General features: G+C 40.6%; 1 protein-coding gene across 1 annotated transcript in view; it reads right to left on the bottom strand.

The window, feature by feature from the left end:
• Nucleotides 1-24196, bottom strand: part of GRID2 (glutamate ionotropic receptor delta type subunit 2) — a 746969-nt gene that overhangs the window by 85464 nt on the left and 637309 nt on the right. Inside the window, 2 exon segments of the mRNA XM_009634848.1 lie at nt 12661-12856; nt 23115-23253. Coding sequence (XP_009633143.1) covers nt 12661-12856; nt 23115-23253 — 335 coding nt within the window.

Genomic DNA, 24196 nt, shown 5'->3' with positions numbered 1-24196 from the left:
GGATTTTGTTGGCATGAGTATGGTTTAAGCCCACAAAAGTTAACTGTATGTTCTGGCACTCTGCTGAGTAGGACACCAATTATTTCTGTGTAACAACTATCCAGTTTGAACCACCAGATCTGGTGCTTCAAACTGGTCCTCTTCCTCCTCTCTCCCTCCTTAAACACAACATGTTTTTTTTTTCCCCAAAACAGTTGGGGTTCAATAAATAACTACATTCCAACAAACTGCAGTTTTATTAGAATATTTCCCCACTATGAATAATCAGATGACTGCGGACAATGTCAAAAAGCAGCCAGCAGCAAAAGTCTGCTCAGTCTCCAGTCTCCCAGACCAGATGTTTTAAGATCAGGCCTTAGAGATCTCTCTGGCTCTACAGTCTGTACTTGCATTTAAATGTACACAGGTATTTAGAAGCACAGACCTGGAGTTTGTAAACATAAACACCATTTGGGGGATGCATAGGCAAAATTTTGGGTTCATCTTTTGTATTTGAAAAATTAGCCTTTCCTGTGTTTTATTTCTCTAGATGATATCTTAAACGACACTGGACTTTCTTGTCCCTCCTGTTTTGAGACTAGGATGACATTAAGGGCAATCTTCTGTTTTAATTAAAGCTTCTGATACTTAGATACTTGATACTTATTATATGTTGGAGACTAGAAAGGTTGATTTTCCTAAGTATTCTGCCAGTGCTGTTTAGTTTACAACTTAATTTTCCTGCACCATCTGTATTACTTCACTAACATTTCATTACCTACCAATATGCTTATTAATGTACAGATTATTTAAGGATGATAGTTTAAAAAAATTGCTATTGGAGCAGCTGCAGGTTCTCCTTGAGCTCTCCGCTTCTGCTTTCCTATTACAGCTGTAGGAGTATTAGAACTAAAAAATTCTGAATTATTTCATGAGGGACTATTAAACGCCTTACAGTGGAGACTTACTAGAGATCAACTCACTGCAAGTGCATTTGCTGGTCTCTGGAATAGACTTTTTGTTTGTTTATTTAGTAACAAGTTATTTAACAGAAATTATATAAATCTGTCAAACTGTTTTGTGAACAATTGGTACAGCAGCTCCAAAAATACAAAGCAAGATCTCTCTGTTCCTCTTCCACCTCTCTCACCACTTTAGACTTGCAGCCCCATAGTCCAAGCCACGCTTTAGAGCTGGAATCTATAGCGCATTTTGTACATCCCTTTCTCGTTACTTCTATTCATGTCTTTTTTTCTGTTGCATTTATCCTTTAAACAACCTTACATTCAATCCCATCATTTGCATTTGTTAATGCATCACCATGTATTTGGGTATTATTAAAATATGTTAATACACAAAAATGATAGCTGGAAACATTTAAGCAAGAAAGTGAATACATTATCAAGTTCTGTGCCTGAAGCAAGAGTGTGCTCTCCTATCTCCATCTATTGATCATTAGACAGAGTCTGCATTTCCCCTGATCTGTGTGTGATACATCCCCACATCCCCAGTGCAGCCCACCACGCTGTGAGCCTGCAACTGGGCTTCAAAGTGACAGCTTTGGAAAGCTTCATATGATTGTGAATTGAAAGTTGCAGAATTCATCGCACAGATAAACAGTGAGACAATGTAAGCCGATGGAGATAGCAAAGGAGATGAGTGACTGCCTGGGGAGGTGAAGGGTGGAAAGAAGAAAGGCTCAGAGAGCTGGGAAAAAGTTGGAGTAGCTGGTATCCAAACAGAAGGGATGGAGGGTCAAAAAGCAGAAAAATGAAAAAGTAAGAGGGAGGGAGGGAACAAAGTGAAGCAAGAATTCAGAAGGAAAAGAATGAGCTGTGGTTGTTGGAGCTGCATAGGAGCCTGTAGTCTCCAGACACCCTTGGTATGGTGGTGTTATTCATCTTCATGAACGCGGAAATGTTACAGAACCTCTGAAGGAGAATGAGCTGTGGTTGTTGGAGCTGCATAGGAGTCTGTAGTCTCCAGACACCCTTGGTACGGTGGTGTTATTCATCTTCATGAACGTGGAAATGTTACAGAACCTCTGAAGAAAAAGCACTAAGTTAATGGAGATAAAATGGAGAAATAAGAGCTCACAGGGCCAGAATAACAGATGCCTAACACCTTTTGTGTCCCCTGTAGCCAAATGAGACGCCTCCAAATGCCAAACTACTCTTCTCTGTCAGGCACAGAATCACAGAATCGCAAGGGTTGGAAGGGACCTCTTTATAGAGTTTTTCTTTCTCAGGATAACGACAATCCAAAATGAGGAATCGGAGCACGGACACATGTGCCGTGGAAAGGCACAGGGTGAGTCACAGAGAAGGCTCATCAAGGGAGCTGTGGTTTTGCTACTACCTTTGCATGAGTGAGTTAAAAAAAAGCAGGCGAAGTATGGGAGGAACTAACAAAGGAGGAGACATAATCCAAATTTCTATTTCTCCCTCAAGCAGTAATTTTTGACAGACCTTTTCCACGCATGGTTTTGAAAAAGAGATACGGAACTAGATCTCGGCACAAAAGAAAATGTGTGGTTGGTAAACTGTACAAATTCACATCTTTTCGTCACCCTCCTGTAGGAAAATAGTGACAAGAAGAGACCTGAAGAAGTAACAAAAAATCCTTCAAGGAGAACTTTTTACTCACCCTAGGCTTTGCTTCCCCACAGGGTGCACAGAAATGGCCCACATCTGATGCGGCCAGACTAGGAAAGCATATTCACAGCAGTTTGTAACTTCTGTCAGGAGTCTCTCTTGTTTAATAAAGAGCAATCTCAGAGGACTAAAAGATTACAGGACTTGTTATGTCATATTTGTTCCAGTTTTTGCTATATCAAAATAAATGACTGCTTCTGAAGACACCAGGTGCCAATGGAGCAGAGCAGTGAGTGCTGAGCTCAAAATCACCCCGCAGTAATAAAACCTGAGATAACATACGTGCTGCTCAAAAAGCCAAAGAAGGGTATATCCTTCCACGAGCTGCTGATACGCAAGTGGAGGGTCACCGCTCTGCTAGCATCCCAGCACTGCTTGCTCATCCCTCTGCAGGTTTTGGTCATTTAAAGCTGTTGGTCATGCTCTTTTTTGGCAGGACAACGCCATAGATGGAAGACCGTAGGAAGGTAGTACATACAATTCTAGTAACTGCAGAAGTGGATTTATGGCTTGGAAAAAGTAGAAGAAGTTTACCCAGCAGAAGTTTCCCTGTATTGCTTTTACATTATATATACCCACCATGCTTTCACTGTAAGATGCCACATAAGGACCAACGCCACTCTAGCAGCAGTGCCCAAATGACAACTGACACCCTACAAAACTGCCCCCTCAATACCTTTCTGCTCTAAAGTCTTCCTCTCCCAAACCCTTCCTGGCCGCTGCAGCTGATAAACAGAAGGGAGAACATGATCTTGTTTTGGTTTTAATTGAGAGTAGCATGCAGCAGAACTTCTGTTTTGCTGCAAAAATATCTGTAAAGACATCTCCTGTTTTGCACTCTTTACTGAAGCCTGTATTTTACTAATGAGATGGTTTGTAACAGCACCCGTGAGAGCTGTTTCTCTTTCAGACTTCTCCTGTGCTAATGCATAATAAACGCACTCATCACATAGCAAACAGTCAGAAACCTTTCTTTATGGAATAGGACAAACCCATTGCTCTGTTAGACCCAAATGTGCACAAATTAAGCTACTCATTTGCAGGGCCGGGCTCAGCATCCTTTTCTGTTTATGCCACCCTTTCTAACAGGTGCCTCCCTAATACTGAGTGTGGCCAGCTGAGGAAACTTCAGCAGCAAATAATGGTAGCAAAAAATTTTCCTTTCCTCCTGACATACTCATGCTCAGCTTTTACACTCAATTTCTTAAATTATTTCCTAATTGTCAGTTTTCTTACTTCTTACTGCCTTCCAAAATTTCCCATCCCCTAAAAATCCCAGCTTCAGGAGGGAGCTTGGAATTTCTACAATTAGTCACTCACCAGGGCAAATGAAAGCAGCACTCATGCTGCTTAGTTATTCAGAAATACAAAGTCTCTCATATATAATGCTCAGGATTATGGTATTCAGATATGATATGGCCAAGGAAACAAATGGGGATACGTAGTACCCTGGCAGCACTTCCCAGAGATGCACACTACCAGAAAAAGGCACAAGGAGATATAAGGAGGATAAATTAAGCATCACTGGCTACAAACTCCTCATACAGGTAGCCGCAAGCAGTCACTCTGCATGCTGTGGTCTAGCTACGCTCACCGTCAGTGCGTGGTGTTGTGGTTCTACCCTCCCCACCTATCAGAAATAGCCAAAGTTCTCAGGAAATAAAAAAAACCCAAACCCTCCTATTTGCCATCTCTATAGATAGAGACCGAGGGCTATTTAACACAAAATTAATTCTGCTTTTTGCATGTGCATGAGAAATTTTTCAGACCAAATGCCTGGCGATGCACTATGTACCTTATAGTGGCAGGTACCCGCACACTTCTGCAGAGCTGGTCTCCTACTCTCAGGATGGGGATGCACTCCAGGTGTTTCTCTCATGACGCCATCCTAATTAGCCCACTTCTACACAGCAGAAACTCCAAGTGAAATCTTCACTGACAACAGAATCAGTTTTCCCCTCTGGATTGTTTTTCCATTCAAAAAGATGACTACGGGGATCAAAACAGGCTAAGGCATGAAGTACTTAGCTTTATGTTTGGCCACCAGGATGAAAGGTGGGGATGCCCCCCCACCCCATGCTCACTCCTCAGAGGGCTGTCAGCCATCCTTTCTCCAGCTGAAAACTCTGGACTCAGCTCTCTGCAGAATGCAATTCTACAGGATTCAAGCAAAATTAGTTCCTCAGGGTATATTTTGCTATTTCTTATTTTTACTGCCATTTCTAGTCACGGAATATGATCTTATTTTGATAGGTACTGTACAAAATAACCCAACAAGAAAAATAGGCTCCCAGCTTAGGCACTCCCAACCACTCTCTAGAGAAGGGAATTGTCTGTCTACAATAGCTAGGAAAGAAACTTGGGGACCTAAATTAGGCACCTGAAGTTACACATGACAAGAGTATAGTTGTAGCCATGACAGTTTAAGGGTCTAAGTGAAGCAAGGTTTTAAGAGAGAATTACCTTTAAACAGAAGAAAGGATATATCTGTGGGCAGACCCCCAAATAACCAAGCTTTCAGGCAAACAAACCTTCTCTGAAAACAAGCAGAAAACTTCAAGATTAGAAAACTCTCCAAGATGAATGCAATTTTGTTAATCAGTGAGACAATTCAAGAGAAATATGTAGCTGCCACCATTGAAAGATGGGGAAAATGAGAGATAATAAGGACCAATTGATCAATAATTTTTTTTTCTGCTATCTTTTTATATTGTATCAGACTGTTATGAACTTCAGCTCCCATGCTCATCTTTTGAAGTTAGTCTGTAGCTCTCCTTTGAGGATGAAGGCTGAAAGGTCAGAGACAGAGAGGTTGTTTTCTGAGAAATACTCTCCCTCTGATAATGGTTGTGTTCTTTAACTCTGTTCATTCTGAGGTGTTCTTTGGCTTCACCCACATCACATCTATGGTGGTATTTAGATGACTATAGTGTGAGAGTTCCTCCCTCCTCTCTTATTTGACAGTTATAAAATAAGCCAAATGAAGTGAAAGAGCATAAAGCAACAACAAAACAGTGCTGCTCCGTTGATGGGTAGCGATCGTAGTACACCAGAGACCTAGTTGTCAAGATTTTTGTTAGTGTAATAACAAAGGAGAGTGTTAAGGAATTTGAAGAAAAGACAAGACTACTGTCTTGAGGGGAAACTTCATACCTTACAGAAGGGTCCTTGGAGAAAGCATAAAGATACTTGCTTGAAAAAGGAGTTGCACTGGAAGCTCACACGAATGATTTCCAATTCAGAAATGAGAAAGCTACAGAGAGAGTCAAAATCAACCATGAAGGGCCTTGAAAATGAAAGACAATGTGGGTTTTTTTCTTTTTTTTTTTTTTTTTTTTTTCCCCCCAGGAGCATTTTCAATAGAACCAAAGGGGGAAGGAGTGCTTTGTAAAGGCCAGAGAAAATAACACTGAAAAGTACTGAAGTGATGGACTGGAGGTTGTATGGGTAAATCACAGGTGTGTTATGGAAGGTAAATTGGCAAAACTTAAATAGACACACAAGCTTAAGCAACAGAAAGCCACAGGAAAGAAAATGAAGATAAAGAGGTCAGCTACTGTAGGTTTTAGGCTGAACTAAGTTAGTGGTCAGACATTCATGAAAAGACAGTAGAGGAAATCACACAAATTTAATTTCAGATAAAAGGAGCTCAGTTCAGTGTAAGAGAAGCAGAATTGCAAGTTGTCTCCCCGGAGCCACTAGCTGAATCATAGAATCATAGTTTTGGGTTGGAAGGGACCCCTAGAGGTCATCTAGTCCAACCCCCCTGCAGGGAGCAGGGACACCGCTAACTAGATCAGGCTGCTCAGAGCCCCGTCCAACCTGGCCTTGAATGCTTCCAGGGATGGGGCCTCCACTACCTCTCTGGGCAACCTGTTCCAGTGTTTCACCACCCTCATTGTAAAGAATTTCTTCCTTATATCCAGTCTAAACCTACCCTGGTTTAGTTTAAAACCATTACCCCTTGTCCTGTCACAGCTGGCCCTACTAAAAAGAACCTGTTTGCATTTGAGAATACTCAGGGATGAGCTACAGATAGAAAAGACTATGGTCTTGGATGTAGGATGGCCCACCAAAATTGGAGAAAAGATCTGGAAAATTCTCTGAAATAACAGAGATAAGAGAGAGAGAAAGCAAAGAAAATCATGGAAGGTAGAATATCACGGCACCGCAGCAGGACATCAGTCAGTGACATCTGAGGCTGTTAAACTGACTGGCAGGCATGTGCAGGCTGACCTTTGAACAGAAGTCATGAGCAACTTGGATGGCATTTCAGTGGGAGCAAAAGGGGGAAGGTACATTTGGGAGCACCTAAGATGAAAGAGGAGAAGATGAACTCAGATAAAATTTTCAGGAAACTTTGGAGACAAAAGGAATACAGCAGTAGTCGGCCTGCTTAGCTGTTGAATGAACACATGTCCGTGTAGATCCATTTCTTGGTATGTAGGTTGACTCAGATTTTGACTTGCATTTTTATTTGAATAAAGCCAAACTCTGCAGAAAATACTTTTTTACAGATGTTCTACTCAAGATAAAACCTGTGAAAACTTTCTAGAAAGTCAAAGTTAGAGCAAACTTTGGTATATGCTTAGGAGCGTTCGTGAGGGAGAGCAAGCCTTTTGTTGAGCCTACCTTGAATTCCGAGAAAATGAGGCAGCAGGAAAACAGTTTTAAATTTCCTTTCTAAAGCTATGCACAAAATCTTCTTCATGCTCCGTTAACTGTCACAGATCAGTTATTGTACATCCCAAACACATTGACCCCCTAAGCTAATCCAGACAATTATTAGCCTTTTGATAATGCCTGAAAGTAACACCACACTGTGTTTGTAGTGCTTTCTGGTCAGGATTCTAAATTTTTGCACTGCTGCAAGTTTGTTTAAGCCCCAGATATGGAAGCAAAGATACACAGGATTAGGGGGCGGGGGCGATATTTCTCCAGGCTGATTATTCTTTTGGCTCATGCAAACTGAAGCCAATTTGTGATAAGACTATGAGAAATATGCTTTGCAATGAAATATAGCCCACTCCCCCACCCCCACAAATTGACATGTTGACAAGCTATGAGACATTAAACATGCTAGTGTCAGTGGATCAGGCATTTCTCCTGCCATTATTAACAGCATGTCACTGGTAAATCTGGCTCAGGTTTTATGTTGAGACTTGCTTTCCAGGAAAAGGACGCTATACAACAAATGAGATGGAGCCAGAACACCCATGATAATACAAAGTGAGGACAGCAGGTGTATTTGGTACCCCCAGGCATCTGTCAGCTCCAAGTCGTGGACTGTGCAGGAGAGGATAATTGTAAAGTAGATAAATTGCACCTTCAGCTGCGGGGCTGAACATGTCGAGGTCTTAAGGGTACTCCCAAACCTTCTTATTTGTAGAGTAGCAACAGAACATCACATCTGCCCACGAAGCATCACCTCTGGAGGCAGAGGGGAACCAGGGAACCAATGTCTGCGTTGATAATTAGTTTGCTAACCAACAGCTGCTTAGGGTAGCTGATCCCCTTGTAGTGAATTAAGATATACGGGGGACTGGAGTACAGCCCCAGCATTTTCATATGCTCTTCCCTTTTTGCTTCCTATCCCTTTCTTAGCCACTGTCAAACTGCTAAATCACAGTACAGATCCAAGATCCAAGGTTTGTCTTGGTTATCTCTTGTTTTCACCATCTTTTTATTGGCCAACTCCATGGTCAGAAACATTCATTACAAAGATGTATGGACTTGCATATATTAACGAGATCTTTTTGTGGCGTGATCAGTGTGTCTGCCACCAGGCAATTCCAATGGCAAATTTGGGAGTAAATCAGGATAATTAGTTAATTCAGGAGTTTTTTGGCCCATCAATAGAAATCTTCATGCTGTTGCTACTGCTGAAAACAAATTAAGAATAACCACATCCAGTTATTAACAATTTGTTCTAGCACAGTATCGTGAATCATGATTACCCCTTTCTTCCCCAGACAAATCACCTTAGCAAAGCTTTGTTATGGCCTGTTCACAGGTAGCTTAAACAATGTTATTACTATTGCAGTATTCTCAGGAAGGTAAAAGCGCCATCCGCAGTGTTCAGGGAAAACAAAAGGGCTCAGCAGTTGCTAGAATGTTTCCACTGGCAATGCAAGTAGGATCACAGGAAAATCAAAATCTCAAGACCAAATTCCTTTTGATACTGAGTGCAAGTTGAAGAGAAAATATTACAAAACCATAAGAGGAGTTTCTTTTAATGCTCCGTCCAGAAGCATTATTTGACCTGACAGTCATTCACAAGTTTCCTACTGGCTAAATATTTTGCAGATTGAGTTAAATAGACAGAGGTTTCAAATGTATTCAGATTCTGCCTATGCAGCCTGGGAAAGGATTTTTCCGCTTTGTACTGCTGAGAAAAATGTAGATGCTGTAGGCTATGGTATCATGTTCAGAGGAACAAGGTGGGTAGGATAGGGCATTAGGCACTATTATACTCTAGGGAAGAAAGAGCAGACAGGGGCACAATGGAAGAGCTTCATTATATTTTAAATGGGAATAGTTCCAAGGATAGGAAAGCCTGTGGTGCTTGTAAAGTATTTAGCAGGGTAATGTGCTTTATAAGACGACATAAAGATGTATGTAATGTGATATGTTTAAGCCTAAATGATTTTTCTTGAGGTCCTCAATGAATGTTTAAGCAGGCATGACTTAGGCCTCTGTAAATCCTCTCTGAATAAATAACTTCCGTGAAAATAGAGATTCCTTTCACAAAATGAGATGCATATTTCATAACCTATGCAAAAAACGAAAATCAATTTGATACACGAAACATAGTAATAATAAAGAAAAAAAGAATAATAAAGTGAATATTCTCCAGAATAATCCAAGCATATATAGGCATACAGCTACCTCCCCACCCATTTTGATTTGACAGAGCAGGAAGACAAACAACTGAATGCTTCCCTACTTTCAGTTCAGATCTTCAACTGAATTTTATTGCCTTTTGAGAAAGGGAGAGACAGTAAGTGGCAGAAAATATCTAAAATACCTGCACTTTTCAGGCTGTCTCCTGTCTGAGGTTTTAGAACTCTGCTCTCTCTTCAGCGCAAATCTGCCCAGCTGTTCTCTAACCAGACCTGATGGTGTATATAGCTGTTCCCCATGGATGGAGTAGAAGCATGCACAGTGATACATATGCACCTCATTTATGAGAACAGAACCAATAAATATCAAAACCTGAAAACTTAGACCGGCGTGATCTTCCCATCTTATTTCTCCTGCCTGCCCTGCCCTCCTGCCGGGAAAAGCAGGTCAAAGCAGTAGATTGCCTGATGCAAAATGAGACTACACAATCATTGTCATTTGGCTGTATTGTATTTTTGCTCACACAGGTGCCATTCCCCGTGAAGTCACTGGTACAGCAAGTGTGCAGTCCTGCTGAGCAAGTGGGCTGATGCGCTCAGTAAATCAGTGGTTGATTCCCCTCCCCTTCCCTCTGTTTATGTATACATTAGTATTAAACTGCTACCTTCCTCAAAATAAAAAGAGTGCCAAGCTCCACTGCAATTTGCAGAATAAAAGAGAAACAAAACTAAAGGACTTTTAAGACATAACAAAAATGTTTGGCAAAACCTTTTCTGTGATGGCTACTTGCAAACCCTGTTTAACCTCGAAAAGGGCGCAGGAGGGAGTCTTGTGAAAGAAGAGCATGTCCACCGTGTCCATAACACCCTTCCCGCACACCTCTCTCCCATGACGGTCCCTCCTATAAAAGCCTGTTCATGGTCATTAGGCAGCCTAGTGGAAATCCTTTTCTCCGTACCCATTTGGAAGCGCTCATTAAGTCTCAGCCCTTGCTTGGCACTCCAGGAACGTGTGCCGAGGTAGCGCCCTCGGAGAGCTTGGACCAACTGCTATTCAGTCATGCTTTAGCGCTGATTAATGGTAGAAACAAAATGAAGCACACAGGGAGACCTGTCAGTTTAGCTTGTCCTGGGTTATAATCTGTTTGAGTTAATAGCTCTGATGTGGCCAGTTAAATTCATTCAAGACCCTGAAGAACGTTAAAAAGTACATAAATAGGCCGAGGGGATCCATGAATCCTTTCCTCAGAAACATTTTCATTTTTTAAAAAGTATTTTACAGAGATTATAATCTCTGCCTCTTACCAGCTACCTTTTTAAATATTAATTTTCCTTGCCTAAGACTAGCTTTTAACATCACATTCGTCATCCAGTTTTTTTCCTGAGCAGGCCAGATACAATCTCCCCAAAGCTTCTGTGTGAACAGCAACTGGCAGATAATCTTTTGCTGTGTTGTTTCTTCCTGTAAGGTGAAAGAGGGGGAGAAACTGCACACACGTAGGTTGCTGTGTATGTTCATTAGAATCAGGCCTGAGCCCTTCAATATTTTAAAACTGGAGGGTGGTTGGCTTGCTTACATGCTGCAACTTGTTTTTTCAACACTATAATTTGCAAGTGCTTGTTCCTGCGAAGCAGAGGCATGGGAAATTAAAGAACCCAGATATTTCTGGTTTTGTAGGTTTTAAGACAGCAACTGCCATGTTTCCAGGAATGAGAAATCAAAGACTGTAATCTGGAATTACCTGCCAGCGTGATACACTGGTGGGTTTTTTTCAGCTAAAAGCCATTAGTCAACACAGCTGTGTTTGACGTGCTTTGGTTTTTGATTCTTTTGAAACCTTTAGTATACCTTGGGAAGGCAAACCAGAAGGAGGGTAGGGCGTTTTTTTTATACAAAAGGTAAAACCCAGCTTTATCAGCCCCTTACAAACTGAGCTAAAATATGTTTTCTCAAAAGAACCAATTTCCTCTAGCCAATAAATCTTCAGACTGTCTATTTTTTTTTTTTTTTGCTTTTTCAGCTTATGACTTTTTCTAAAGGGGTTTCAAAAGTGCAGTTCCCCAGGGCCTCTCTTGCCTCTTCTTTCATGCTGTTTAGTCCTTCAGAGGAGAAAATATGATCTCAGTTATACAGAGGGTAGATTAGTGATTTTTAAAACTCCAATGAATCTTTGTTATTTTGTGGTTCTTGTATTATCAGAAGATCACCAGTGATTTCATCATTCTTTTTAACATACTCTTTCTCTTAGGTGTTTACATCCAGTGTGAAAACACCAGAAATTACAGGTTTTCCTGGCAAACGGATTTTGGTGGAGGCAAAAGGCAGAGTTTGTCCATAATTTTAGAAGTCTCTAAACCAAGCTTAAAACAAGTGAACACACAATTTCATGGATATTTGCTCTAATTAATATTCACATTTTGAAGTTTAAAATAAAATCTATAAAATATGATATTTCTCAGATTTGATTTCGAACTCTGAATATGAAATTACAATGGAGGGGATAAAGTTTGTATACAGTCACTCATTAACCCATATTCACTCTCATACTGAACCCTGTCATGTACGACTGTTCTTATACAAGCTGTAGCTGTCAACCAAAATCATGGAACTATTGCATTCACAAATGTACCTACAAAAATTGACTCCTGCTCTTAAAAGTGTTTTCCCACTGCTAAACTCACTACAGAAGGTGTCTGTGAGACTCTTATTTAAAGCCAGATCATCTTTTTCTCCCTGCCTCTCTCAAAACATATATGATGCAGAGGTACAACTGAAAACCAAGGTTTCCAGTGTCAGGAGCATACAAAAATAAGTTAATCAGTGTCTTGTATTCAAAGTGCTTTAAGCTTTGTACAGTACGTTGACACATCTTCTGGGGTTATAAGTCCAGTGATCCTATTCCCATTTTGCCTCCTGACAAATACATTCATCTCTTGTACCTATAAATCCTATTCAGAGAAAACACTCTTGGTACTTACATTTTAAAATGTGGTTGAAAACAAGCTACATAGCTCAGAAGTCCCAATCCTCCATGCCGATGCAATGGGCTTGCAGAAATTGGTACCAGGCATGATCATTATCTGGGTGCAAATGCATCCCTTCTTGTTAAAAGCAACAGCTACGTAAATGTGGTGTTACAGCAGAGCATCTCTGATGGGAAGCAAAAAGTAAGTCATACCAGTACCTTCTGAATGCCTGCAGTTGACTCCATGACGTTGTTCTCTGAGCCGTTACTTCTGTTAATCATCCTCCACATTTGGGAATACATGCTGTCCCGCTCAAAAGGATTCATCCCTTTCACTCGGACGTGTTCATAGACTGCAGAGTCCAAGACGGTGCCATAAGGAATATCTGTCTGCCTTGAGAGATCTTGAAGAGACCTTAATTGTTGGTGAAGAAAAGAGACACAGGAGAAGACTTGAAGCCACATTTTCAAGAGGAAGAAGCTGCAGGCAAGCAAAGGGCAACACATAGGAAGACGGCTGTCAAGCCAGTTTATTTTGTTGTTTGTTTTTTTTTTTCTTAAAAGACAAAAAAGACGGCTGTCAAGCCAGTTTATTTTGTTGTTTTTTTTTTTTCTTAAAAGACAAAGTGAGACTGAAAAACTGTTTTTATGGTTTAAGACACAAGGAGGAATATGAAGTGAAAGGAAAGGATGGAAAAAATGAAAATGAATGAAAAGAGAACGATGGAAGAAGTAAGAAGATCCTGTCACATGCTGAGAGCTCCTTTGAGCAGAGGCAAAGGAGAGATGGGAGCACTGCAGTCTCTCCAGCCACAAGCAGCAAGTTCAACGGAAGTAACTGCCTCGCCAGGATGGTGCCACTGCACACCCCACCACTGGCGAGCAGGGGTGTCAGCAGCAGAACTCACCAAATCTAGCCCAGAGCACCTGGGCTGAGCACTTCTGTGTGTTACATGGAGAAGAGCAGCTTTTTAGTGGTATTCCTGTGCTGAACTGTGCACCCATCACACAAAGCAGGTCACAGCCTACATTATTTTCAGCAACGGGAAGATTTCTGTTGTGGTTTCATGAACTATCTTTTCACCACAGTCCAGCTCATTTAGTCCAATAAATTTGCTCTACTTTACATATTATAGTCTTATCCGTTCCCTATAATCAAGAAAAATTAACCAGTTTAGGAATTCCTAAGCATCCCAAATATGGCTTTGTCAACCCTGCTTTGGACTTAAAAAGGTATATTAGAACCCTTTAAAGTCTGCTTACCTCTTGGCCTTTATTTTCCTGTCCTATAGAATTGCTCTCCCGTACCTTTGTTTCTTTAATGGCATTCATTAAAGTTTCAAAATAACTACTGCAATATGTCTAGTGCCTAAAACCCATTACAGCTTTCCTGGCACAAATTAACTTCGAACAAATTGCACAAAACTAGCGGATGACATCTAAGGACAAATCAAGGGTCTAAGTGCTGTCTTAAGGTAGGCAATAGCAAATGGTAAAAGCTCATTGCAGAAAATGAAAACACAAATGTAGAAAACTCATCAAATTCCAAGTTGTGTTTCTAGAACATGTAAATGCAGAGGCAAGTAGCCCTACGGGGAGGAAAAAAAGGAATTGTTAGGTGTTCCAGTGATGGCATTGAAGAAAACATCGGCTCTCAAAGGATATGTATGCCTCTGAAGACAACAGACAGCAGGAAAAGAAGAAATCAATAGAGCTCAATGGCAAGGGTTTAGAGGCTAGTTGAGTCAAAAAGAAATCCTTTGAAATTTAGACATATGGGCTTAGAAAAACATTGACCAAGAGCTAAATTCTAAGCAGATAATATATAGCAAATATAAGGAAGGGATAAATTTAATTTTGAAGAGTAAATAACTAATGGTATTAAAACCCCCACAATCCTCTCCTCTTTCTCCAACAAGATGGCATTCATCTTTAATAACATAAGCAGCAAGGCACCTGCAAAGAATCAGTAAACATATGGGATCATCAAAGGTGAGCTGCTAGATGAAGCTTTTCCTGAAACCAAGTATATCGGTCTTCTATGAGAGGACTAACGGAGACATGCACTTTCTGAGAAGAAAAACGTGAGACTCTAGCAGACTAAAGTATCAGGAGAATAAATACTGCAGCTAATTTGTAATTGAAAAGTAAAAAAAAAATAAAAAATTATCAAGTCCAGATAAACAGCTATGAGTTCTGAAAGATTAAATGTGATATGTCTGAGCTGTTAGCAGAAATATGAAACCTCATTATAACCAGTGTACGAAAGGGAAACAGTAAATATTTTTAAAAGTCTCTAGTGGTAATCAGGGGAATTACAAAAGTAAACAACTAAAATGTTATACTTAAGCTTAATAAAGAAACTGAAATAAGGATTGATACAATTTTGAAGACCAGACCTGAAGATTAAACATAGCCACCAAGTGGGTTTCTCATGAAAAAATATACAGAAGGTGGCAGTATGGACAGGCTACAAAGGAGGAATTTAGAAACATTTCCTGGCAAACTTTCCTTAGGAAAGCCAACACTCAGCTAGAGTGGGTGCTCTTGAGGGACCTTGAGGATAACAAGAACAGCTTTTGCAAAACTAAAAGGCTGAACAAGGGAAGTGTGGACCTGTTGACAGGGACAGCAGACACAGCTAAGGCTGAGGTGCTCAGTGCCTTTTTTGCCTCACTCCTCCCCAACAAGGTCTCCCAGGTCTCTGTGAGTAGCAACAGGGTTTGAGGAGGCAATGAACAACCAGCAGTAGGTGGTCAGGTAAATCCCAACCAGAAAGGCAGGGATTGATTGAGAGCACTAGACCCATAGAAGTCCATGGGACCTGGCAGGCTGCATCAAAGTGTGCTGAGAGAGCTGGCCATTGTCCTTGCAAGGCTACTTGCTTTAATTTTTGAAAGATGAAGGAGAATGAAGGAGATCCCTGATCACTGGAAAGGAAAAGAAAGGAAATATCCAAGCTATATTTAAAAAAATACAAAAAATATGATTCATGGAATTAAGGCTGGTCATCTAACATCATGGACTGAGTCCTCTCAGAGCACATTTCTGAGCACACGAAAGAGAAGTAGCTGACTGGGAACAGTCAACATGGATTTACCAAAGCTAAGTCATGCCTGACCAGTGTGGTTGCCTTCTACAGTAAAATGACTTGGTTTGTGGACAAGACCAGAAAAATGCATGTAATTTATCTTAACTTTAGTAAGGCTTTCAATACTGTCTCCCACAATATTCTTGTATCCAAATCAGGTCATTAGGTCTGGCTGGGTGGGAGACCAGATGAATAAATTCCTGGATGGATAATCAGGCTCAGAGGGTAGCTCACCTGGAGGCTGGTAACAGGTATCACAGAGGTCTAGCCTGGGATGTGTCTGTACCAATAACCTGGAGGAGGTGAGTAAGCACCATCTTGTCAAGTTTGCAGATGTTGTGACATTGGGGGACCAGACAATTGCTCAAGGACAGGCTGCCTTCCAGGCAGACCTAGAAAGGCTGGAGGAGTGGGCTGACAGGAGTGGTGTGAAATTCAGCAAGGACAAATGCAAAGCCCTGCACCTGGGGAGAAATAATGCCCTGCAACAACCCAGGCTGGGACGCAGCTCTGCAGAAAGGCCCTCTGGTAGACAGCAGCGGGCCTCGGTGAGAATTTCCCTCTGTTTCACCATTAGGCGGAGTGTTGTGTAGAAGTAGGTGTATTACTGTTGCACTGACAGTTTATCTATCTGTCAAAATCGTCACTGATGAAAGGAACTACGTAAGTGCAAGATACTACATTCACCCATTCTCTGTTACTGCTGCTGCCAACACACTTCTGTATCTCCTGGCAGTGCTCTGAAGTGCAACAAACTGTCACAGGATGCATATTGTAATGTCCTGTAATTGCTGTGTTATTTGTCATACCTATTGCTAGAAAAGTATACAAAAAGTATTTACTGAGTCTCTGATTTCTAGTGACAACACCTAGGAAAATTGCAATCATTACTTTACATGACTCTGTATAGCCCTATAATTTCTCATATAACAAGCAACAAAGCATTTTTCTGAAATATTATTGCTAACTGGTATATAAATGATATGTGTAGTTGCTGCCACAAAACAGTACAGTTAGAAACAGCACAAAAGAAAAACTGCCTTGCTGTTTTCAGAAAGGCAAACCAACACAAGACAGGAGCTGTTAGTGCAGAAGTGTACTACACCAGGTGTGGGAAGTGCACTACAAGCAGTCTGAGAAGCAAGCAAGAGTGCCACCACACACAAAGGCATCACCGGCAGGGGAATAACAGGGAGGAGAATTATGTCGATGCCTTCAAGAAGGCATGTTGTAGCTGCCAAGCCTGGCATTAACTACAGTCTGCAGTTCTTTAGTGTTTGGTGTGCTATCCTAAAACACAGGATGCCTCTCAGCTGCCCTGCTCTACATCTCTGCGCAGCTGTAGGTGCTGCTCTGTGCTGAGAAATGATGGCAAGAGGACAAGAGCAAGAAAAATACGAGTGTAAACTCTACGGATGTGCTAAATGCTGTTGTCAGCAGTAAACCCCAGGCTTTGGTTCCCTTGGCCCGATTCTGAGGAGTGAGAAAGAAGTTCTGCAGCCTCTGAGGTGTGTATGCTGCTGCGTAGGCAAGCTGCAAAAATGGAAAAGACCTATCACATTGGTGACTTCATCCCCTCACACAAACATGCCAAATGGGATCATAATATATATGACCTCCTTCAGAAACTGTTTTTTATAACCTGCAACTCTGCAGACTACCGGAATGACATTCACAACCTAGCAGCCAAGGTACAGCTAAACAAAGAGAAATTGCAAACCTTGACAGAACTAATAAAATTATTAAGCCATTGAGGTTCCTTTCCAGAAGAAAGAATTTTTATAACTACTTTGCCTCCAGCCTGGTTTGTAGGTTACACACTATTCGTTGTACCTTTTATTCCTGGGTTAAACAACTCATTCCCTGCTCAAATACATTTAGCAGAGACATAAATCCCCAGCCTCACTGTCACCCAGTCTCACCACACAGCTGCCACACCAGACCTCAAAATAAGGAAAAGTCTGTGTCAAACTGCTTAATTCCTGCAGGGTATACTTTGATGCCCAAATTCTGATACCGTTATCCACACTGGATGGGAATTTGATTTTGTGATAGTTTTACTGATCTCAGTTGAAATAACTGCAACGTAAAGGACACATCTAACGAGTAAGGGAATTACAATCCCACGTTTTAAACAATTTATCTAACATATTATTATTAACATTGAATTTCAAATTTTGTAGCAATAAGGTAATGAATGCTAAAAGTGTTTAAAAATAAAAAGAGCAGATGTAGTTGAAAAAATTGTTATAAAATACCACATAGACCATACAGAAAAATTCTACTTACTGGGAAGTGATCACGCAGCCAGGTCACAGTTCAGCTTATTTTTGGTTATCACTCATGAAGCATTGTGGGGAAAAATGTTATGTGTGGGCCTTATGGTAAATTTTTTTTCTCATTGCAATTACTCGGATAGTACCAATATTCTCCCATACAAATTAACTACAATATAGGGCTATTCTGAGGATGAATTGAGTCATTTGAGGATGAATTATTAACAGCTACATGTGTTCTTCAGCACTTGTTGATTTTGTTTAGTATTCTGCACCTTAATCAGGAAGCAGTTGTCAGGTCACTTTCATTTTCTGGCTTAGTACAAATTAATTACTTTGTAATTTAAAAAAAATTATCTTTCCTTTCAGTTCAGAACAAAAAAAAAATCATATTAGGATTTGCATATGTTTCTTTCCCCAGACCATACCCTCTTCTATAAATTCAAACCCTAGCCTTAGAATTGGTAATGTTGTTCATATACATCAGCCAAAAGTGTTTAAAAAGTAAACAGAAAATGTAGAAAAACAAAACGTCAGCATCATAAAGGAATAAACAAATTCTCTTTTAGGTGATTAAATATGACTGAGGTCAGAGGCTTGGGCATCAAAGTATCTTTGTAGAGCTGGTTTATAGACTGATTTAGGATGGCCGTGTTGATAGACTTGACTGTTGCACAGAATTGCCTGCAAAACGTAGTCACTGAAGTTTAGGAGAAAATAACTGATGTCACAGCTTACACTGAAGTCTTTATTTATGACTAATTCAGATAAAGCTTTCCAATTTTTTCTTTTTCTTTTTTTTTTTTTTCCTAGGACATGAAGGATTAATTCACTGGCAGGCTTAGGGAACAGGGCACGGTAAGCCAAGAGATTTGACTGTTTGCAGTGACGGCTGTGTCAGAAACAAATAATGCTCTTTGCTAGCCAGTTTGAAAATCTGGGTGAACCACCTTAAAGGAAAGGTTAAAGAACATTCTGTTTTTCACCGTAAGGAAATATCTACTCCAATTACTGCATTCTTGTGTAACCCCCCCTTGCAGAAAACTTGTAGGCAGTTGTATTGAGCTGTTTAAAGCCTCGGGGACATTTTAGCTTCAAGTGAATCACAGTTTAGGAAAAATGTGAAAAGAATGAGTAGGCAAAACAAGGATGACAGAAGCCATGCTTTACTGCTATGTCTCCATTATTCAGAGGCAGAGGCCTCACCTATCAAATAGGACATACTACTTAGAACATGGAGAATGCAATGTGAACAGCTTATTTTACAGAAGACACAAGATGCACTCTCCCCCACAGTGCATACAATCTGAACTCTTAATCAAGCTTCCACACTTTTAGAAGTGGATTAGATTTAAACTTGAAACCACCTAACACTGGCCTTTCTTCTGACAAATCCTTTGACTTCCCCTCTGCTCACCCCACCCCGTCAACTTTCCTGCAAAGTTTCAGTGCCCATGAGATGGTGGTGACACCCTCCCTTTACTCAGGGAAACGGAGCGGTGCAGTGGTCTGAGTAAAATCAGGCTCTGCGAGTGGACTGTAATTCTGTCCTAAGGGAATCATAAAACACAGTAATGGCAATACTGGCTCCGTGATGAAATTCACAGCATCAGCACCTAAGAGAAATAGCTTGAGACCTCCAAAATTATTTGGCATTTACCGAGAAAAACTACACTTAATTATTATTCATTCATGTTGCATCTGAGACAGCGATCTAAAGACTTAAGGAACACAAAAATTATGCTTTGCTTTGCTGCCACAATGTTTTGGCATTTGAAATGCTGACTGTCTTGATTTAAATATCATCTGCAATGTGGGTCAGGTGTGGACAAAAGATGTACCTCGGAACTACTTTATGACTTCTATGCCTCTACTCCTGATACTGCCTGTTGGCAGAAGATGAAAAGCTGAGCTCCCAAAGGTATTAAGAGTAGCCATTTGCTTGGAAAAGGAGATTAATGCCCACTCTTATTATTCTTGTTCCTCCAACAATTTGATCCAATTAAGCAGTGAAGCAGAGAACAAATGCCATTGACTTCAAGTGAGGTTATACAGCAACGTTCTACTTCGAGACTCTCTAGGGAAAGGCAACATTTCACTAGCCCTCCCTAGTGCATTGCCTAACAAAACCTTGTATGCTTTTCTTCTCAAGATAGGCTTCTGGATACCATGAGGTAGGGAAGAGCAGCCCAACCTTCATACCAGCCAACAAAGGGAAGCTGCAAGGGCCCTGAACACAAACTGGCTACACATCCAAAAGCTGAAATGCATTAACTACCAAAATGTTTCATGGAAATGAAACGTGCTGTGGGCTGCTTGAATCTTTCTATTTGTCGTAAAAGACACCACAAAGGCAGTACCTTCAACAATACACTATAATATCTGATGCTAGCTGGAAATCTGAAATGAAAACCTATTAACTACTTGTTACATCTGTGCAAACCCACTAACTTCAATTTCTTCCATTTTTCTGACTTCTCTGAAGCTGGCTGGGTAGCACTACAAGCAGAATCTGGTTTATTTTCTTTAAATACTTAAACTCATTTCCATTCTGGCTTTCAAAGCTCCCCAAGGTAGTATCTGATCTGTTAAAAAAAAAAAAAAAAAAAAAAGAGCCATCAGCTTTTTTCTTTATTGCTTATTCATGTTTCCCACTTTGCAGTAATTCAGCATGGTAAACAAACAGCCTCTCTCTTATGTGCTGGTTTGAGTTCCAATTTTGGCAGTTTTGTAAACTAAAGTTTTACACTCCCACCACAGTTAGGATAACTTCATTCCCTAATGGATACTTAACACATCTAATTACTCTATTTTTGAGCTGCAAGTGCTGTTGAAAAATGTCTCCATTCTTTCGTTCCAGGAGCTTTCCAGCTGCAACATTTTCTACTGAATAAAACATTTTCAGTGACTTTGCCCATAAATAATCCAGAACAAAGACCAATGTAGTCCCAACTGTACATAATAACTTCAGAATTCCACTGAGGGTTTTCTAATGACATCATAATAAACTGCAAGAAAAAGCTGAAGATGTATTAAATTATAGTTTGGGTATATTTTATTCTTTTTTACACATGATAACAGAACTCAGACATTAGTCACAGTAATTTGAACATTTTTCTAGACTACTTCAAAACTAGAAGGGACATAATTTCAAAGCAGGATGCAGAGGCATATTTCATATTTGTAAGGACAAACTGAATGACTGAATATATCATTATTTTTTATTTCACATGTACAAATTCCCATGTTGTTTCTTCATGTTTCTTAGTCAAATGTAAGGCTTTTTAAACTTGGAAAAAAAAAAATCAGCCTCCCTCAAAACCTTAAGATCAATGTTGACAAACATTGATGCAGAATATCATTTTGCTTCCCTATAAATTGGGAAGGGATTATAATTGGGACTACCGAGTCAAACAGTTGGGTTGTGTCAAAATATCCCTGCAGCACTCCATGATCTCAAAGTCTGTCATTCAGATCTCAAAGGCAAGTAACAACCTGATTTAACTGGCAATACAACTGTGACAGTGGAATGATTTGCTCAGGTGATTTTAGTCCATTTTACATGTGTCTGTCTTAGGGTGATTTTCCCTGTAATAGATGAAAGTGTTGAGACTGTTAGCCCAGAAAGGAAGGATAACAACCATAGACATTTCGTTTCCTGTTGGGAATGAATAAGGACTGGTAATTCCTGGGCATTTGGGGCCACGGGACACCAACTCCTCCCCCCACCCCCATGCAAGGAGCAGGGAGAAAGAGAAAGGGTTTGTGAAATGCAAGTGGATGCTCCTAATGGGGAGAGTCAGGAGATAATGGGGAGAGTCAGGAGATAACCACGCACGCAAAGTGAGGGGCTCCTGGATCTGAGCTTCGGCTTCCAATGGCAAATAAAACTGGGCTGCTATTGCAGACATTTACGTGTCCACATGCTGTTAAAGCCTGGATTAGTTTTAGTATGTAGAAAACCCTCACCTAGAGGATAAGTGCCCTAGTGAGACCGCAGTGATTGGCTGGCATGCAGCAACGCTTGAACCTAACCTATGAATTCACAGGAGGCCAAGGCTCCCCCTGCCCAGTCTACCCTAGTGACTCACTGTCCCAGGGGGCATTTTGAGAGATTTGGAAAGCAGCTGAACCAGAGGCAGCAAGACCTTAGGTGATGATACACAGAAGACAGGGACTTGAATCAACAACTGGAGTGAGAAACCTGAATTTTCCCTAAGGTCAGCATTGAGCCTGACTTGAAGGTCAGGTTCTTACCTTTCTGGAAGAAGAAATACAACCTCTCTTCTTTAAAGCCACTCTATTATTTTTGCAAAGAAAGATTTTTGGGAAAGGCTAAGTTTGTCACTCTCATATCCTTTCATGGACTTGTAGCCTCAAGATAAAAAGCCTGCTGTGGAAAAATGGCCAGCTGCCCCTTGGAGTGCTTGGCTAGCTAATGCTTCACTGTATTTTCTAGTTTCTGCCTTGGTCCAAGATGAAGGATTGGGGGGTGGAGAAAGTCACTGGAACAGTAGGAGCGAGGATAACTCAAGCATGCAGCTTGCTGAGTAGAGGAGACTGGAGAACAAAAGGGCTGAGTGAGAGGGCAGAAGACCTAGAAAGGTTCCTGTGGTATGGAGAGATGAGATGATCTGGAAAAAAAGGTATGACACAAAAAACAGTTCACCATAAAAGGAACAGGGATGTTCATGTTAGGGAGGCATGAACCAAAAGAAGCAATAGAGAGAAAAAAAGAGAACAATGTGATCTGTTAACGTACTATGAGAGCACCTGGGAGCAGAAGGAGCAAAGATGACTATTAAGTGAATTTTTATTGTTGTTTGTTGCTATTAACAGATCTTTAGACTTGGCAAAAAAAGGTGAATTCAGCATTGAGCTCACCATACCCTGAATAAGCTCTGGGCTCCTTCTGATGAAAATGTTAGAGCACAAGTAACATGGGATGTATTGGAATGGAAAGCATTGCCTGAAAATGCACAGCAACAATTTTTTACTTTCTCATTTCAAATACTGATACACTGGTTATCTTAAACTCAATCACTTCTTTCATAATATGCATGTGTGCTTATATATGTATGCATATGTGCCACCGAAGAATATCTGCCAGAGGCCAACAATTCTTATCCTAAAGAAAAAGTGTCTGCAGGAAGACATAAAATCTACGGTTACTGTTATTTTTTTAGCTTCCAAACTACTTCTCAGGATGATAAAAATTTCCCCCTTTTCTCACATTTCAGTAGAACATTCATACCACTCCACATGTATGTCTATGTTCACCCTCTTTTCATTCTTTATCAACTTACTGGATGGAGTTCTCAATGCGTGTGATGGTGAGGAAAGCTGCTAGGTTTGCCGTGTAGGAGGAGATGACAATCAAAGCAAAAAGCCACCAAGCCCCCATCATCAGTCGGGTTGCCAGGGTTGTATATGGAACCTCTCCTCCTGTGGGGAAGAAGGAAAAGCAAGAATTTTCATTTGGCAGAAGGAAACCCAGATCCTCGTTTCTAATGCATTGCTCAGGAGAACTAACTCCCAAGGTCAGCAGGGTTCTACTAAAGCAGGTTGATACAGTAAACTGAGCAGGACTTGGAGCCACACTTTCTATGCAATGAAAAGAACTGAAGGAAGCCCACGCTGTTGGCTGTCATGACTGTATCTAATTTCTTTTACTATTGTGCCTTTAATTGCAATTCATTTGCCAGTCCTGTCCAGTAATGGAAATAGACTTCAAGATCTCAGAACAAAAAAAGCAAAAGTAAATTCTTACAATGTTCTTTCCTTGCAGATCTTATCTAGAAATTTTAATTAAGTTTTTCTTGCATTCTTGAGAACATAAAGCTAAAAAAACCTCATCAAAACACAATTATTTTTCACAGTTCTATAGGCAGGCAGATGCTTGTGAGAGCCATATGCGTACAACTTGCTGCAAGTGAACTTGAATGTGCAAAACCAACCAACCAAAATAATCACATGTATTGAAGAAGAATGCAAAATTGTTTTGTATTCCCATAGTTGCTTTCCTTTAAAATTCAACTGCCATGTAACCAAAACATAGCAGCAACTAAACCCACCAGGACCTGAGCTGCCCACCACTGCTTGTGTGAACAGAGCCCAGTTTAGCAAGCCATGAAAAGCATTATTTTTTATTCAAACACACTAGTTTGGAGTCTTTGAAAGAGCTCTTTTAGTTAAAAACACATGAACCACAGATTTTTAGATGAAGGCAATTTCATTGTTTTAAAAACACTCATTTTGTCTGCACTATAAGTTTTGCCACAGGTACAAGTAACTAGGAGGGACAGGTGAATGCAGCAACCACTCACACCAACAAACAGCTCAAGATGTTCACCCATTTCCTCTCCCCCTATACTCAGCACTTTGAAAA

Source organism: Egretta garzetta, unplaced genomic scaffold, assembly GCF_000687185.1.
Source record: "Egretta garzetta isolate BGI_Z169 unplaced genomic scaffold, ASM68718v1 scaffold32, whole genome shotgun sequence".
Lineage (NCBI taxonomy): Eukaryota > Metazoa > Chordata > Aves > Pelecaniformes > Ardeidae > Egretta > Egretta garzetta.
Note: the sequence above shows the minus strand (reverse complement) of the source record. Positions and strands in the feature narration are given on the sequence as shown.